At 44.4% G+C, this 17,267-nt stretch overlaps 1 protein-coding gene across 3 annotated transcripts in view; it reads right to left on the bottom strand.

Moving 5' to 3' along the window:
* The window catches only part of LOC143339971 (piezo-type mechanosensitive ion channel component 2-like), a 44,726-nt gene that overhangs the window by 20,206 nt on the left and 7,253 nt on the right, over window positions 1-17,267 (bottom strand). For all 3 annotated transcript variants that reach the window (XM_076761537.1, XM_076761538.1, XM_076761539.1), the window contains exons 5-23: window positions 15,022-15,142; window positions 13,753-13,942; window positions 12,920-13,133; window positions 12,144-12,291; window positions 11,330-11,503; window positions 11,076-11,190; window positions 8,526-8,914; window positions 8,171-8,288; window positions 7,706-7,959; window positions 6,331-6,479; window positions 4,876-4,954; window positions 4,661-4,755; window positions 4,109-4,305; window positions 3,485-3,642; window positions 2,425-2,601; window positions 1,889-2,002; window positions 1,447-1,647; window positions 1,164-1,368; window positions 654-755 (exon numbers count right to left, since the gene is read on the bottom strand). In XM_076761537.1, the coding sequence (XP_076617652.1) occupies window positions 654-755; window positions 1,164-1,368; window positions 1,447-1,647; window positions 1,889-2,002; window positions 2,425-2,601; window positions 3,485-3,642; window positions 4,109-4,305; window positions 4,661-4,755; window positions 4,876-4,954; window positions 6,331-6,479; window positions 7,706-7,959; window positions 8,171-8,288; window positions 8,526-8,914; window positions 11,076-11,190; window positions 11,330-11,503; window positions 12,144-12,291; window positions 12,920-13,133; window positions 13,753-13,942; window positions 15,022-15,142 (3,200 nt within the window). The remainder of the gene's footprint in view (window positions 1-653; window positions 756-1,163; window positions 1,369-1,446; window positions 1,648-1,888; window positions 2,003-2,424; window positions 2,602-3,484; window positions 3,643-4,108; window positions 4,306-4,660; window positions 4,756-4,875; window positions 4,955-6,330; window positions 6,480-7,705; window positions 7,960-8,170; window positions 8,289-8,525; window positions 8,915-11,075; window positions 11,191-11,329; window positions 11,504-12,143; window positions 12,292-12,919; window positions 13,134-13,752; window positions 13,943-15,021; window positions 15,143-17,267) is intronic.

Below are 17,267 nucleotides of genomic sequence, written 5' to 3'. Positions count from 1 at the left end.
CCTTGTTGGAGTCTATGAGAGGGGTCCTGGAGAAAGTGCCTCCGTAGGTCTGTTGGGGGACTTCAACACTCAGATGGCCGTTGACGGAGAGACATGGAGGAGGCCTGCCTGTTCTGCACCTGAGTGCTGGTGCTCTGAGTGGTGATGTTAATGGACTTTTGTGCTACTCATGGGTTATCTATATCAAACACCATGTTCAAGCATAAGATGATTCATTGGTGAACTTGGTACCAGAACATCTGAGGGCAAAGATCACTGATGGACTGTGTTGTCATCAAATGTAGCCAAATGTCTTGGACCCCTGGGTGATTATCTTATCAAGCAGGTAGTGGGGGTAAACGGGGAACATCCGGAGGACCCTGTCGATGAGGTCTTCACCTTCCACCTCTGGAAGAATTACTTATCCACTCAATAATAATGTATTAACTTTTCTTTCAATTCTGTAAAGTAAAACCAGTTCTGGGAGCAGGTGTAATGAATTTTTAGTTATTACTGTAAGAAAGTAAAATGATAAATTACATGACGTTCTCAAAATATTTCTTTCTGTGGTTGTAACATATTGAGGAAGTAACATGTTTGTCATTCTTAGGGTTTCAGTGATCATCTCTCATGCTAAATGATAACGATGATAATGATGAAGATGATGATCTTACAGAGGAGGAAGAGTGAGTTTGGTGGTGTCAGGTGATCAGGGAGAAAGAGCCACTTGACCACGTTGGAGTCGATGTTGGAGGACGGAGGTCTCCAGGGATAATCTGAAAATACAAAAACATGAATTGATCATATTCTTCAAGAAATTTATGGTTTCATGAAAAATTTTGAATTTTCAAATTTCACTCAAGTATTGTGTTTTACTACAAAAAAATGTTTAAATCGCTTTTACAAAACGCTTTTTCAGTTTTTCTGGTTTAATCCCAGATTCCTGGTCTAAATTCAAAATTTTTAGTTTCAACAACAAATACAGAAATCAGTTTCATCTCTCTGTACAGAGAGGTCTAGTACGTATTTAGCTAGCTTTGCACAAAGATGTAAAGCCTGGGGAACTTCCAACATCCCCTTCAATCTTTTCAGTACAAAAGCCTTTATGAGTTTGCTAATATGTTTTCTAAATGTTATTGTGGAGTAAAAATTCCCTATATAATGACATGAGGTGAGTGTTGTACCTTTACAGGCAGCAGGAGGGAATCCAATACACAGCAGGTACTGGAAACATAACAGCCCTGACAGAAAGTAGCAGTACTTGGGCCACACTGAGGCGATGCGCCTCCGGCTGCGACGTGATAGGACAGTGATGAGGCCAATGGCGTGGCCTACAGCAAAGAGATCCATTCGCTGACCAATCACATTCACGGCCAACAGGAAGCAAGTCTGAGGATGAGGAATGTGGGAATCTTTATAAACAGGAAGAGGTGAGCTTCTAGCTATGCTAACATGTGTGTATCTCACCTCCAGTCCAAACTTGTAGAAGAAGTAGTTGAGGAAGTACTTAAAACAGCTCAGCACACTGTCGTCAAGGTGACGCCTGGTAATGTCATGAAAGAGCGTTCTGGTGGGGGGCGGGACTTTGTTATGACGGAGACGGTAGAGCTCCTGGTGTCTGTAAACAGTCACCTCGAAGGCTAACAGCGCCAACATCATCAGGTTACACTGTAGAGAAAGGTTAGCGTGATGCTAAGTTATCAGAGCTAACATCATCTGGTGATAGTGGAGAGACAGGTTAGCATGGTGCTAAATAATTAGAGCTAACTGTGCTAACATTACCAGGTTAAACTGTAGAGACAGGTTAGCACTATGCTAAGTAATCAGAGCTAACTGTGCGACATCACAAATGCAAATTAAAGTGAGATTGATTGTGATGTCAATTGTCTTTTTTTATATCACTCCTCACCCTCAGATAATCAAGCAGTTTTTCATCCGTCTTGCGAAGCCCCACCCACTGGGCGGGGTCAACTGGCCCAGAGTACAAAACAGAACGAGACAGGCCGGCACTGGAGTTAACTGGCTACAGAGAGACAGACAAGAATGGAATCATTACCATGCTGCAGTATCTGTGCGGTCGCTTTAGATCAAATGATTTCAAACTGTGAGGTGCTTCCCCCGGCTGAAGGGAGAGAGAGGTCAGGCATGCAGGTGTTATAACAACAACTGGAAGTCAATTGTTGTACTCCTGGAGGAGATGAAGATGCTTTAAAACACAGCGTACTCCTTCTTGGAGTTATAAGACATGTTCAGTGTGACTTGAACATCCAGAGGTTATTATCATCTGTCATAATGATGAATGATCAAATACAAGCTAAAACTGACTTCATCATGACTTTACACTTCCTGTTTACATCCCCAAGGCATTATGGGAAGTATAATTTTAAAATGTCAAGTGGTGGGGGAGGAATAGACATACAGGTATGACACTGTTGCTGTGGTTACCATTGTGCAGTTCGAGGAGTATCCGATTGGCTGGACGACATTGAGTTGGTACAACATCTTACAGACTGTCACCACACAGGTCCAAACTGTACAGACTCCTGAGAGGAGGGGGCGCCACGCCTTGCAGGGCAGAGCCACGCCCACGCAAAGTACAAACAGCAGGTTAAACAGACACACCTGCAGAGAAGGAGAGAGACAGGTCAGAGAGAGAGAGAGACTGGTTAGCGAACACAACTGAGAGACAGACAGGCCAAACAAACAGAAACAGACAGTGGTGTAGCCACATAAGGGCCAATGTGGGCCAGTGCCACTATGATTGACAGCTGGCCCACCATATCAGAAGTGCCCGGCATTAACTTGAAAGGAAGGTTGCGTTAGGGAATGAGTTTGTGTCCCTGGTAGAGGTGATGGACAGCTGTCTGCCGGACATTTTCCCAGATCCTCCATGGAAACTCTCTCTCTCTCTCTCTCACACACACACACACACACACACACACACGCTTTGTTGAAGTCTTCCTGGTCACAAGTTGTTCTGTTGTGTTTGTTATTTTGAGTAGTACCTTCAAAATCCATGTTTTGGGTTCAGGCTGTCTGACCGTTTTTTTGTTGTTGTTGTTGTTGTTTTTTATATGTTTACAAAGCGCTCGCGATTGCCTACAGCGTTAGTCTGGCGTCCGTGTTTTTGCTCATATTTAGCCCAGGCTACTTTCTATGGTTCTCTTCTCCAGGGTCTTGACAAGCTATTTGACAATTCTTTATGTTGGATGTTAAAATCACATGCATGCATGTATGTCATGCCTTAAATTCCCCCCGGAGATGAATAAAGTATGATCTATTTATCAAAGTAGTTCATTATTGTTTGCTATTAATCGTCTGATCTGTGATGAAATCATGTGTTACTAAATTTTGGGACAATTGCTGTAGGCCTACTGCCTATATTGGAATCAAAAAATGTAAAAAATAGTGGCCAACACTACTTTGCAAAAGTCCACCCTGTTGAAAACTCCTGCCTACGCCACTGGAAACAGACACACAGACAGCTCAGAGACCAGACTCTCACCTCCTTCACAGACACCCAGATGATGTAGGAGGACACAATCTTGACAATATGTAGTTCCAGGAGCCACCAGAGGAGGTGCTGTAGCCGCTGAAGGGACAGGAGGAGGCGCAGGCACAAAACAGAGAGACGATCCACCACTAACCTCCAAGAGACCAGCACTGAGAAGAAGAAGAAGAAGAATCAGGGGGAGACATTCCCCTTTATTATCACACAACATGCACATGCTGGACACTGCACACAAAGGTGAAATTTGTCTTCCGCATTTCTCCCATCCTGGTCGTCCTTCCTCCACGGCAGACCAGGAGCGGTGGGCTGCCATCCAAGTTGCGCCCGGGGACCCAATTCCGTTGTGTCACCATTGGTCAGGTGGTGATCTTCTTGCATGTTTTTTTGTGGGGGTATGTTTTACGGAGGATACCCCAGGTGAACACGGGGAGAACATGCAAACTCCACACAGAAAGGCCCTTTTTTTTTTTTTCCTCGAGCAGCAGGCACCGAAGGCGTGGTGGAGGACACATCCCGGTACCTACCTACCACCTGAGGAGGAGAGACCAGGAATCTGCTTCCTGTTTGAAACTTAATGACTTCATCACAGGTCTTATCATGTTAATACAGTGTACTTACCTGTTATTTGGTCAGACAGGGTTTCCTTATCAAACATATAGGGGTACTCCTCCTCATCATCTTCCTCCTCCTTTGTCCACCTCTCATCTTTCTCCTCCTCTCTTGCCCTCTGTCCTCCTCTTTTCTCCTCCTGTAGGAGGAGCTGTGGAGCTCCACCCACTGACAGGTCAAAAAGGCTGCCGTCAGAGTGGACCAACCTACAGAGACAGAGACAGGTGGGCACAGGTGAGGATCAACGGGACAGTCACGCCTCCTTCAGGTATGGAGTGCAGAGTTGCAGTCAGATTTAAACTGAAAAGTTGCAGAGGTCCTAGGTGTGGAGAATAACTTCACGGGTCTGGGGACTACCTGCTGAGGTCTACGGTCTGAGGACTACCTGCTAAGGTCTGGAGAATAGCTTCAGGGGTCTGGGGACACGCTGTAGAGGTCTGAGGTCTGAAGACTAGCTACAGAGGACATCTAGGCAGTGACTGGACAGAGGTAAGTCAGATGTTGTGGGATTTATTCCAGGTGACCTGTGTCTTCTGAATTGCTGGTAGGTTTGTGTGTCACCTTGTGATGGTGCTGTTGTGTGTGTCCACCACAGTCTTAAGGTCGGTCAGCTGCAGGAACGGCTCGTGAAAGTAATGTAGGTGTATGATACACACCTGCAAAACAACGGTAACAGTCAACTATTACTAAAACAAAGATGAGACAAGGGGAGAAATCGTCACATTTTACATGATAGACTGAGCTTTCTGAAGCTCTCTAGAAACGTGTTTAAGTACCAAGAGGAAAGCAGCAGGGATGAAGATCTTAGTGAAGAGAACGGGAACTGAGAACTTCTCCAAACCAACATCCTCCAGCCTGAAGAGACAATGACACAGTGGAGACAGTAAATACATTAGACACAAAAGAGACAGCAGAGACAGAGTAGGTACCTGGGTGGACCTGAATGTACCACTGTGTATCTGTGTGTAGCTGTATGTAGTTGTGTGCACCTGTCTGTACCTTAATATCTCTGTGTTGCAGTTCAGTTTCAGTTTTAATGGTCAACACAGGGTCAACTGTACAATGAAACACAATCATCCCAGAAATCCCCCACTCAAAACTCACCCAGCTCTCTGTCAGCCTCCACACGTCAGTGGATAACAAACTTCCTGACAGACAGGAAGCAGCAGGTGAGACTGGGGAAAATCCTATCCAGCACCTGGACCGTCAGCACTGGAGGCCCTCAGGGATGTGTGCTCTCTCCCCTGCTCTTCTCCCTCTACATCAAAGACTGCACCTCAGGAGACCCGTCTGTTAAACTCCTGAAGTCTACAGATGACACAACCCTCATCGGGTCTGCATACAGACAAGAGGTGGAACAGCTGGTCCTCTGGTGCATCAGAACAACCAGGAGGACACACTCAAAACTGTGAAGATGATGGTGGACTTCAGGAGAAGACCCTCAACACTGCCTCCATCACCATCCTCAACAACACTGTGGAAACCTTCAGGTTTCTTGCATCCACTATCTCCCAGGACCTAAAGTGGACTTCAATCAAAGCCTCAATCGTCAAGTTCAACCTGCCTCAACAGCTGCTGATCCAGTTCTACACAGGAATAATCCAGTCTGTTTTATGCACATCCATCATCGTCTGGTTTGGGTCTGTCACCAAACAGCACAAGAACAGACTACAGGGGACTATAAGGACTTCTGAGAACATCATTGGTGCCAACCTGCCAACCATTCAGGATGGACACACCTCCAGACTGAGGAACAGGCAGGAAGCATCACTGTAGACCCCTCACATCCTGTAGACCACCTGTTCCAACTTCTGTCCTCTGGTAGGTACCACAGACCACGGAACACCAAAACAACCAGACAGAAACAGTTTGTTCCCAGCAGCCGTCAGTCTGATGGACAGTTAGCAGTCAGACTGACACGAAAACATCCACTGATTGGACACTTATCAGCCAATAATCAACAGTTTCTAACAGGTACATTCATCTGTAAATTTCAGTCTACATATTGTTTATTGCCTCATCATTCTTTCATCTGTACATGTTTATTTTAGATTTGTACAACATAACTTGTTGTTGACTCATTGAGTGCAATCTTTTAACCAGTATCAAATTTTTTGAATGTTTCCCCATACTTGGCCAATAAAGCTGATCTTGATTGTGATTCTGTGTGTACTTGTGTGTAAATGAATGTACCTGCATGTATCTGTATCTACCTGTGCACTTGTATGTACCTGTGAGTGCTGAGTCCAGTGTAATAGCTCCAGGTGTGGGGGGACGAGGGGAACTGGAAGGTGTAGACCAGAATGAGAACCAGCATTGAGTAAACCACCACAGCTACCCAGAAACCCCTGAGCAAGGCACGCCAGCGCTCGTAGTTCAACTATAGAGAGACAAACAGGTAGAGACAGACAGATAGGTTAGGTGTGGACTGTATGACAGGTTCGTCACCATCGTCACGTTCTGCCATGACTGGCTTTTGCAATACCCTCATTGCCGTGATTAAACTTTTAGCATATTGAAAATAATGTTCTTTACAGCAGGTGTGATAACATGCAGGTAGAGAGCTTCGTACGTACTCATAGAACTGGAGTTACATCCGCTAACTACTATTTTCCTCACAACAACACCGACTGCAGTAACGTGAAAATGTGGAAGGTAATGTTATGAACAACTTATTTTTCTGTTGTTGGCTGCAAGAACCAACACAAACGTCTTCATCTACTGTCACCATGTGAGGAAGAGGAGACCCAGTGGATTAACTTGATGGAAACGTCCCCACAATAACAACAATTACTGGAAAACTTTGAGGCTAACAGTTCTAATGTTATTTGCCTGCCAATCATTTTACTTCAGACTCTTTGAGGGTCAATACAAAGCAGAGTTCACTTCAAAACTGAAGCTCAAGGATGGGTCGATACAGTCTTCAAACTTAGAACCTGTAAGCTTTGACATTTTTAGGATACTTTACTGTCAGCCTGTTAACGTGGCTAGTATCATCTATTGTAGCCCCACAGGCTGGAGCAGTGTGGGACTGTTAAATATTGAGGGGCAGTCAAAGAAACTGTGTGAACATTCAGCCTCATTTGAAGCCAGTCTTTCCTGTCATATAAAAAAAAGAACCAGAGCAGCAGGTTTGGACGTGGAAACTGTTTTTTCACATAGCTTTTTGTGTCATAGCCAGAGCTAACGTTAGCTCCATGCTTCATACTGCAGCATAGGCTCAGCTGGTCCGTTGTTACAGGAAAGCCTCCTCTGCTGCATCTGTGCTGCATCTGTTGACGCTGTATGGAAACGTACTTGATAAAACAGAGTGAAAAGAGGTAGAATCATTTTTTCAGTATCAGTTTTATTTTTGCACTACTGTGATATCATACCGTCATCTTAAAAAACAAAATCTGTGAATTAACTTTAGGTCATATCGCCAAAGACAGGCAGATGCTGTAAATTAGGTCCCATCGGAGCCAGAACAATCTGAGGCATCCAATCAACCATCCAACCGAACAGTAGCCCTGCCCACCAACACAATTCAAACACAGGATTGGACAGTAAGACAGTCAGACAGTAAGACAGACAGACAGTAGTAGTACTTGTAGAATGTGCAGTTACCTGGTAGAGGGCGACGCAGCAGAGGAACATGACCATGTAGATGACTTTATAGAGGACAATTTTCCCCTCAAAACTGACGAAGAAGAACATCGTGCCACAGACGTAGATCCAGTATTTAACAAACATCCTGGTGACTATGGCAACCAGAGCCTCCATCTTAACTCCTCCTTCTCTCTGCAGGAGCAGCACCTTTTCATATGACACCTCCTCCGCCTCCTCCTTCTTCCGCAGATCCTCCTCTGCCCTCTGCTCCTCTGGATGACACAACACAACAGACAGGTGACCATCTGACAGACAGGTGACTGGTCAGTGAGACAGGTGACCAGTCAGTGAGACAGGTGACCAGCCAGTGAGTCAGGTGACCATCTGACAGACAGGTGACCAGTCAGTGAGACAGGTGACCAGTCAGTGAGACAGGTGACCATCTGACAGCCAGGTGACTGGTCAGTGAGACAGGTGTTTTACCTTCCATGTGAACAGTGATGGCAGACAGCTGTGTGTCTGCTTGTCTGTCTTTGTGTCTGTCTCTCTTCTCAGTCAGCGCCTGACGCAGCAGCAGCCAGAAGGTCAACAGACACAACAGCTGCAATAACACCGACAGTGTGACGTCAGTTTACAGCTCAAACATCATCAGTGTGTCATATCATATATGTATATGTGTTATATCATATATGTATGTGTTATACCATATATGTATATGTGTCATATCATATATGTATGTGTGTTATATCATTATACTCAGATACTAAAAGTACTGGTAGTAAGAACTGTTTCAGTCTCAGTACTAGTGATAGTATTCACAGTACTGGTACTGAAGTACCTTAGATGCGAGCTCCCTGCAGGGATCATCTTTGTTGGGGAACAGTCCGGGGACTTCCTGGATGGAGGGGAAGCTGTAGACATACTGCAAGATGACCAACAGGTTGCCATAGGCGACCAGCCATGGTGATGACATGAGCGTATACCGGCGACGCTCTCGCATCATCCAGAGGACACATGACCAGAGCAGCAGGACACACGTCAGCCAGGACACGTAAGTGATGGACCAGGCCATCATTGCGATCAGAGCACAGATGTAACTCTGTTTGAGTAGGAAGTTGAACGCCATGGCGGCAGCACCGACTCCCTCCTCGCCCCTTCTCCTTACCTCCTCTTCATTGTCCTCTGCCTCCCATCCATCTCCTTCAAAGACACACGTCTCTAACGTGTCTGCAGCATCAAACAGCAGAACAGAAGAGAATCAGGGCCAAGTGGTGTAACTGCACACCACGTGTTTATGTGGAGATTCACGTTCATCCAACTCGTGGTGCCTCTAAGCGCTTTAAAGGGCAACTGGACCTACAATGCAGTTGTGAGATCCCTCCCCAGGCGACATAACACCCATTCACACCATGACTCACGTGACCCTAATGACTCACATGATGGCCAGGTGGGTCAACGACTCACATGTGACCTGAACAGCCTCCAAGGTGTGAACAATCCTGCAAGAGGATCAATGCCAGGGACTCCTCACCAGTCAGTTAGAGCTGAAGGAGCCTCCTGGATGAGAGGAGGAAGATCTTCTAGAACCACAAACAAGTCCAGCTGCCTTTAAAGCACTTACATCTACCTGATGTAGATTTCTACATTATTATCCATATTGGCAACAGTAGTTGTATAAAATGTATATACAGCAACCCAAGTAATCCACAAATAATAAATAAAGTGGAATGAAACAGAAAAAAGTGTTGAACTCACGAACTGAAAACAATTTAACACTTGGTGGAAAAGCCTTTGTTGGCAATGACAGCGTCAAGACACCTCCTGTATGAAGACACTGGTCGCATGCATTGATAAGGTGTGATTCTTGTTTATATACTTAGTTATATTGTATTTTTATTATATCATTATAATATTTTGTGTTTGCCTGTATGTTTAAATTGTTACTGCAACAGAATAATTTCCCAAACTGGGATCAATAAAGAAGCAGTCTAAGTCTGTTCTTCTACACAAACTCTTCAGATCTTGAAGGTAGTGGGGGCCTCTTCTATGAACTCTGATCTTCTGTTCTTTCCATAGATTTTCAGTTGGGTTTAAGTCAGGTGATTGACTGGACCACCCAGCCACTCAGCAGCTTTATTTTCTTTCTCTGAAACCAAGTGAGAGTTTCCTTGGCTGAGTGTTTGGGATCACCTTCTTGCTGAAATGTCTACCCTCGTGTCAGTTTCAGCATCCTGGCGGATGGCAGCAGATTGTTGTCAAGAATGTCTCTGTACATTTCTCCATTCATTCTTCCTTCAATTATAAGAACCATGTGCTGAAAAAAAAACCCCACACCAGGATGTTCCCACCTCCAAACTTCACTGTTGATATGGTGTTTTTGGGGAGATGTGCAGTGCCATTTCTCCTCCAGACATGGTGTGTGCTGTGACATCCAAAAAGTTCCATTTTAGTCTCATCTGACCAGACTATATTCTCCCAGTATTTCATCGGCTTGTCAGATGTTATGCAGCAAACTTCAATCAAGCCTCAACATGTTTTTTCTTCAGTAGTGGATTCTTGCGTGGTGAACGTGCATGGAGCCATGGGGGTTGAGTGCATTACTTAAGTATGCCTGCTGATTCCAGGTCTTTCTTCTAGTGTGTACGTATTGTATATATTGTAAATTACCATAGGGTATATAACACTTGTGCAATATTTTCTTGTCTTCTTGTCCTCTGACTTCTTGCACTCTGTCTTGTTGCTGCTGTAACATGTGAATTTCCCCCCATTGTGGGATAAATAAAGTCTATCTTATCTTATCTTATCTTATCTTATCTTATCTTATCTTATCTTCTGAAGCTCTCCACAAGTGGTCCTTGGCTCTTGGACAACTCTTCGGATTTTTCTTTTGACTCCTCTGTCAGAAATCTTGGAAGGAGCACCTGGTCATGGCCCGTTTAAGGTGAAATGATGTTCTTTCCACTTCTGGATAATGAAGGTGCCGAAGGTGCTGGAACTTTCAGAAATGTAAACATTTGTCTGTAACCAATGCCATCACTGTGTTTTGCAACAATGAGGTTGCGGAGGTCTTGCAAGAGCTCTTTGCTTCTACCCATCATGAGATGTTTCTTGTGTGACACCTTGGTAATGAGAAACCTTTTTAGAGGCCATCAGTGAGGACTAAACCTGCTGAAATTCATTTGCACTGATAGGGGGCAGGACTGCACTCTAAATACTGACAGATTTCAGCTGGTTTCTCGGCTTTCCATGCCTTTTTGCACCATCACTTGTCTAATTCTCATGCACCTCTGCTGGTTGATGTAAAATGCATCCTGAGATACTAAAATCTAAAATCAGTGTGACCTCTTCAGGTTGTTCAGACTGACTGCTCTGCAAATCACACACTCACCTGATTGGCTGAGAGAGTAGTGAGGCGCGGAGTACACATCCAATCCCAAGGCTGTGCTCTGGGTGGGCGGGGCAGAAGAGTCAGAGGGGCTGTCATTGGCTGATGACACTAGCATCTAGAGAGACAGAGACGTCACCTTAAACTAAAACGTGATACAAAGTCATTGAAATCTGGTACATTGAAGCCAATAACACATAAATTAAAACATATCATCATTTTCAGAGATGACAACAAGATATTTTGTATTTCCATACATCGCTGCACTCAGCTGGATCGTGAGCTCTCCTCCACAGCTCCCTCCGCCTCTCTGCTGTGATGTCAGTGCTGACCTCATCACTCAGGTTGCTAGTTTTGGTGATGATGTCACAGCTCTCACTGATCTCAGACTCCACCCTCTCTACATCCCGAAAACCATCGCTGTCAATCAGCTGCAAAAACATGTGACATCCGTCAGCCGAAAGGATCTGAGGAACTCGACTCATTGGGAAAACATTTGCGTATCAGCTCAGTGAGTAGTGACATCATGTAGTGACATCATAACTGTTATACAGTAAAATGTGTTGATGTCACAACTTAACAATAGTTTTTGTTCCCTTCTAGCATCATTCAGGGTGGCCAAGGCATGACCCACCTTAAGCTGCCTGTGATTGGCTTGCCTTGATATTCTTACCCTAACCCTAACCAATTATCACCCGTGCATAAACTTAATCAACGTAAACAGTGAAGGCAGCAAGTACTAGCCAATCAGAGGCAGTGTAAGGTAAGTCATGCCTTGACCATCCTAGGAAAATCAGGTAAAAGCAAGTATAAAATTTGGTTTCCTTCTCTACCCCATTGTTTCCTTCTTTCCTCCCTTGTTTCCTTCTGCTGAAGGGTTAGGGTTAGGTATGACATCATACAGTGACATCACATGAAAACATGGTGTACTGTGACATCATAACGAGCTAAAATCATACAGAGACAGTGTTACTGTTGTATGTTGACAGCGTGTGTGCAGTGTCACATCATGCTAAATGCTGTGTGATGTCATCATGTTGTATGATGTCATCATGTGTTCAGCGACATCACCTGTTTCCTCCACAGACTGGCCACAGTGTTGTAGAGCAGCAGCAGCACGAGAGGACTGCTGAAGTGAAACCAGCTGAGGTCAGAGTTCACCTGCAGCTTCCAGGGGGCAGCACAGTCCACCGAGACCACTGAGACCAGGCCAAACACACTGCAGAGGAAACAGCCAAGGGGGGGCAGGACATGGACAGGACATTACATAGTAATATACACACATATCACACAACATGTCTAACATATGGACGCAGGTCCAACAATCAAAAGTACACACCTCGTTAGATCACAACCAATATCAGCAAAACGTGTCATCAATACCCATCACATTCGCACTGCTGTCATTGACTGTGACTGTAGCACAGAGTGACTGAGGTACAGCGAGAGAGCCAGCAGGGGGCAGCAGAATGACACTGATAACTGACCCCAGACCTGCTGTTTCCTGAAGACAGACACTGCTGCTTTACAGCAAGGTGTTGTTATGAAGAGTCTGTGCTTACGTGAACCTGGAATTATAAAACACAAGCATTCAACTCACTCCTCCTACCACAGGTTATTCCTCCTTTTCTCCCCCGCCTCTTTTCCTCCTTTCCTTCTCCACCTCCTCCTTTCCTTCTAGACCTCCTCCTTTCCTTCTCTCCCTCCTCATATTTCTTTACTTCCTCCATTCCTTCTTAATCTCCTCCTTTTTATCTGTATCTGTGAGAATCATGGTGTGGCAGAGATGTGTTACTTGTTGGAAGTGTGTTATGGTAGAGGTGTGTTACCTGGTGTAGGTGTGTTACCTGGCAGAGGTACGGTTGGGAGGCCACGCCTCCTGCAGCGAGGGCAACTGGTAGCAGTAGATGAGCAAGAAATGGGAGGAGGAGTAGACCAGTGACATCACAGACACACACCTGAAGAGGGGGGGCGGGACCTGACCTAACCATGCCCACCAGGTACACAACACCTGGAAACAGAGGAGGTAGAGCAGGGAGGAGAGAGAGGGGAAGATGATACCTGGAGGTGGAAAGGAGATGATGGGAGGGGAAGAGAGAGACAGGGATTACCTTCTCTTCAACAAGCAGCACCTCCTCTTTCAGTCCGACCTGAGTCTGGTCCTGTTCCACCACAGTGCTTTACAGTCTAACTATTCAGTCTGCTGAGGTTAAGGACACTTCACGTGCACTGAAGGACACTTTGTGTGCATGGAAAGAAACTTCACGTGCACTGAAGGACACTTCGTGCACACAGAAGGACACTTCGCGTGCACTGAAGGATCTGCTGCTAACATCTTGGTGCCAGATACCACAGCACACCTTCAGGGGTCTAGTGGAGTCCATTCCTCAATGGGTCAAGGGCTGTTTTGGCAGCAAAAAGGGACACAACACAATATTAGGCAGGTGGTCATAATGTCATGCCTGATCACTGTATATCCCACCCGGTCTGGAAACAACTCAGGATCTCCCAGGAAGGAGCTGAGCACATGTTTACATAGTCTGATGCCACTGAATGCCCAGAAAATGCAGAAAAGCAGTGAAAAGCAGATGGATTGATGGTCATTTGGATTCTGGATTATACCAGTTACCTGTCCGTTTTCTACTGGGTTCTGCTGGTTACTTCTAAATGTTTATCTTACCTGTGAGTCCAAGTAAAGCCGTCAGCAGGACTTTCCCTCCAGTCGTCATTGTGTTTCCCACCATCTGCCTGGTTTTACAAACCAGTAACTCCAATTCAACCAGAACCCTGTTTCTGCTGCATTCCTCCTCCTCCTCTTCCTCCTCCTCTCTGAGTGTAGAGTGCTCCTCAAACATCAGCTCCTCCTGCTGCTGGTGGTGAAAAACACACATTATTGTCTCACATCACTCCGAAACATTTTCTGCCCACCACAGCGAATCAAATCAGCTGAAGAAACTGTGTCAGAGGTCAGATCAGTCTGTCAAGATTATTTTCTCTAGACGACGTAAACGACAAAAAAAAGAAATGCTGGATTCAGCTGGATTCACTCAGATTCAGAAATCAGAATCAGAATCAGAAAAAGCTTTATTGCCAAGTACGATTTTACACATATGAGGAATTTGCTTTGGTGAAACTGGTGCTTGACACATCTACTAAAAATAAGCTATTAAAAAAGTAAAAAAATAAAGCAATATAAATAAATATATATATATATATATATATATATATAAATATAAATATATAACCACTCCTATTAGAACGTCCTCCATGTGAAGCAGGTTCTAAACCCATCCAGCGATGCAGACAGAAAAAACTCTTCAGTTCAATCATCACATTTTTAAGTCGTGTCCTCTCATGAATCCCTGTGAATTTGCTTCATGACTGAATGAAGTTTCACGTCTCAAACACAAAACTTCACGCTCACACACACATGAAAACCCAATGTGACAGATTTTATGTGTGAAAAAGACTTTAAGCAAAACTCTATGGGTGTTCCTGTCTGTCCACCTGCAGACATCACCGTTCTCCAGCTGGACAAACTGGTTTGTTGGAGTGAAGAGAGGTGAGGAGGAGAAGGAGGAGGAGGAGGAGGAGGAGGAGAACTGGTGTCCTAATGGTCCATCACTGCTGCTGTCTGCTGGTCTGTTTTCATGTTAACAAACAGACTTCGACAGGACGACTAATAAAGTGATTGAGTGTAAAACCTAATCATTATACCCTGAGAGTGTGTGTGTATGTGTGTGTGTGTGTGTCTTTGTGTGTGTGTGTGTGCGTCCTGATGCAGTCATATAACCAGGTTACAGTTAATAAATAGCTTACTGAGTTACACCCTAATAGACAGGAAACGTTGTTAAGAAACAAGAGGAGACGACTTAACAAGGTTACACCTGCTTCATCAGTATGTGCCTATGTGTGTGCGTGTGTGTGTGTGTGTGTGCATATGTGTTACCTGTGAGTGTGTGTTGGCGTTCAGTCTTACAATCAGCCTCCAGGTCAGCAGGCCAACGACCAGAACACCAACATCTGGAAGCACCTGTCTCACTGCCGAGCCTGCATCACTTCCTGTCAGACTGACAGACAGTTTGTGTTCATGAGTCATTTACTGCCTTCAAATAAATGTCACTTTGATCTTTAAACCACAAAGAAAGGAAAAATTTCACCTTTAGCATCAGACAGAAGCATCAGTGAATTACGACTGAGAAATATAAAAACTCTTTGCTGTGAATAGAAACAACAGGACAACAAAACTGTGAAAGCAATACAGGAAAAAGAAAACTATGAAACGTGGAAGAGCTCTGTTCAGCTTCAGCGGAACCAAAACATCTGGATCGACTCAGAGACATCCTGTTCAGAGACCTTCTGTTCAGAGACATCCTGTTCAGAGACCTTCTGTTCAGAGACCTTCTGTTCAGAGACATCCTGTTCAGAGACCTTGTGTTCAGAGACCTTCTGTTCAGTCCGTTTGATGGTTCAGACTTGGCTTCAAGGGATCGATTGAAATCAGGTCTAGGTCCGGGTTTGGGGCGAAGGAACACATTATATCAATGAGTGTCCTCAAAACGACTGAAGTACAAGATGTACGTGTGTGTGTGTGTGTGTGCGCGCGCTACTGTAGATTATTTTGGTGTGTGTGTGGGTGTTTGCAGAGCCATGTAGTCCAGACAGAGAGACTACTGTCTGAACCTTCTACCACTGACACACACACACACACACACACACACACACACACACACACACACACACTCTGTCTCTCTCTCTCTCTCTCTCTGAAGATCAGATGGCAGCGAAGTCTTCGTCTTCGTCTTCGTCTTCGTCCTCTGAAGGAACAGACCGCTCTGACAACACGGATCTTATTTTGGTAGTTTTGTCTGCACTTCCTGGTTGTTATGAAAACATCTGAACTTGAGCAGAGAAGTGCAGCCGTTTGGGTTGATGAGTCACGTGACCACAGCTCGATGTAGCAGTACATTTACAATTAGGTAAAGAAGATTATCAAATTATATTATTAGAATATATTCTTTTAAGATTATATTTCAAGTCTGATTGAGATCTGTTTTCAGTGCTGATACAAGCTCACATTTTCCATTTCATCTGGGGCAGTTTTTTAATTTAAGTGTATTTTTTCTCATCCGTGCATTAATATTAATCTTCCATATTGGCAACAGTATTTCTATAAACTGTACACATAGTACATATGCATAGACTCATGAAACTCAACATCCCTTCTATGCAAAAGCATTTCTCAAGTGCAGTTCAACATATGACATCAGTAGTTTTCTCAAGAATATTGGCAGTAGTATCTTCATAATCTGTACATGATGTACACATACACGGTTGTTTTTACTGTCCTTTATCCTGAACATGTTTTTATCTTCACCCTTCTGTGCCACTGTTTTTACTTTTTGTAATACTTGCTGGCTATAACGACTTTATTTCCCCAATGTGGGATCAATAAAGTCTCATCAGACAGAAAGCTGCTGGATACAAACACTTTTAGTAAAGAAAGAAAATCTGCTGATTGATGAACTGAAATGTTTCACTAACTTTGAAAAATGTTCTAGAAAAGCAGGTTTCACAGACGACGTCTGGAACTGTCCACAGATGCTTCAGTAACATTTAACAAACGCTCCAGAAAAGCAGCAGAAACGATCCAGACACACTTCACACACTCGAGAAGTGCTCCAAAAAGTGTCAGCAGCTTTAAAAACGGCTTCAGAAACTCTCACGAGTGTCGAGAAAAGCTCAAGAAAGAACAGTTTCAGAGAAAAGATGTAAACACTGCAGAACAGAGGAGGTTCAGGAAAGCATCAGTAGTGTTTCCGAAACCAGTTAAGGTCCAGTGTGCAGGACTTAGTGGCATTTAGTGGTGAACTGAATACCCCTCACCTCACACCCCCTTTAAAAGGTGTGTCGGAGAACCTATGATGGTCACAAAAGTGACTCAAGTGACATCACACAAGGACATTAATCAGACTTCACACTTTTTGCAACTTTAACACATAGAACCCCACATCACCTGAAAACACCTGAGAGCGACAGAGAGAGAAACACCTACTCTGATCCTGAAATTATAAACTGATGTTTGACTTTTACAAGAGCTGAGTCAGCTACACACACACACACACACACACACACAGCTGTTTCTGTTCCCAGTTAAAACTTCACTGCCTCACATCAAAGACAGACTGCAGACAG

Source organism: Chaetodon auriga, chromosome 21 (assembly GCF_051107435.1).
Source record: "Chaetodon auriga isolate fChaAug3 chromosome 21, fChaAug3.hap1, whole genome shotgun sequence".
In the NCBI taxonomy this organism is placed as follows: domain Eukaryota; kingdom Metazoa; phylum Chordata; class Actinopteri; order Chaetodontiformes; family Chaetodontidae; genus Chaetodon; species Chaetodon auriga.
This window is presented reverse-complemented; position numbering and strand designations above follow the sequence as displayed.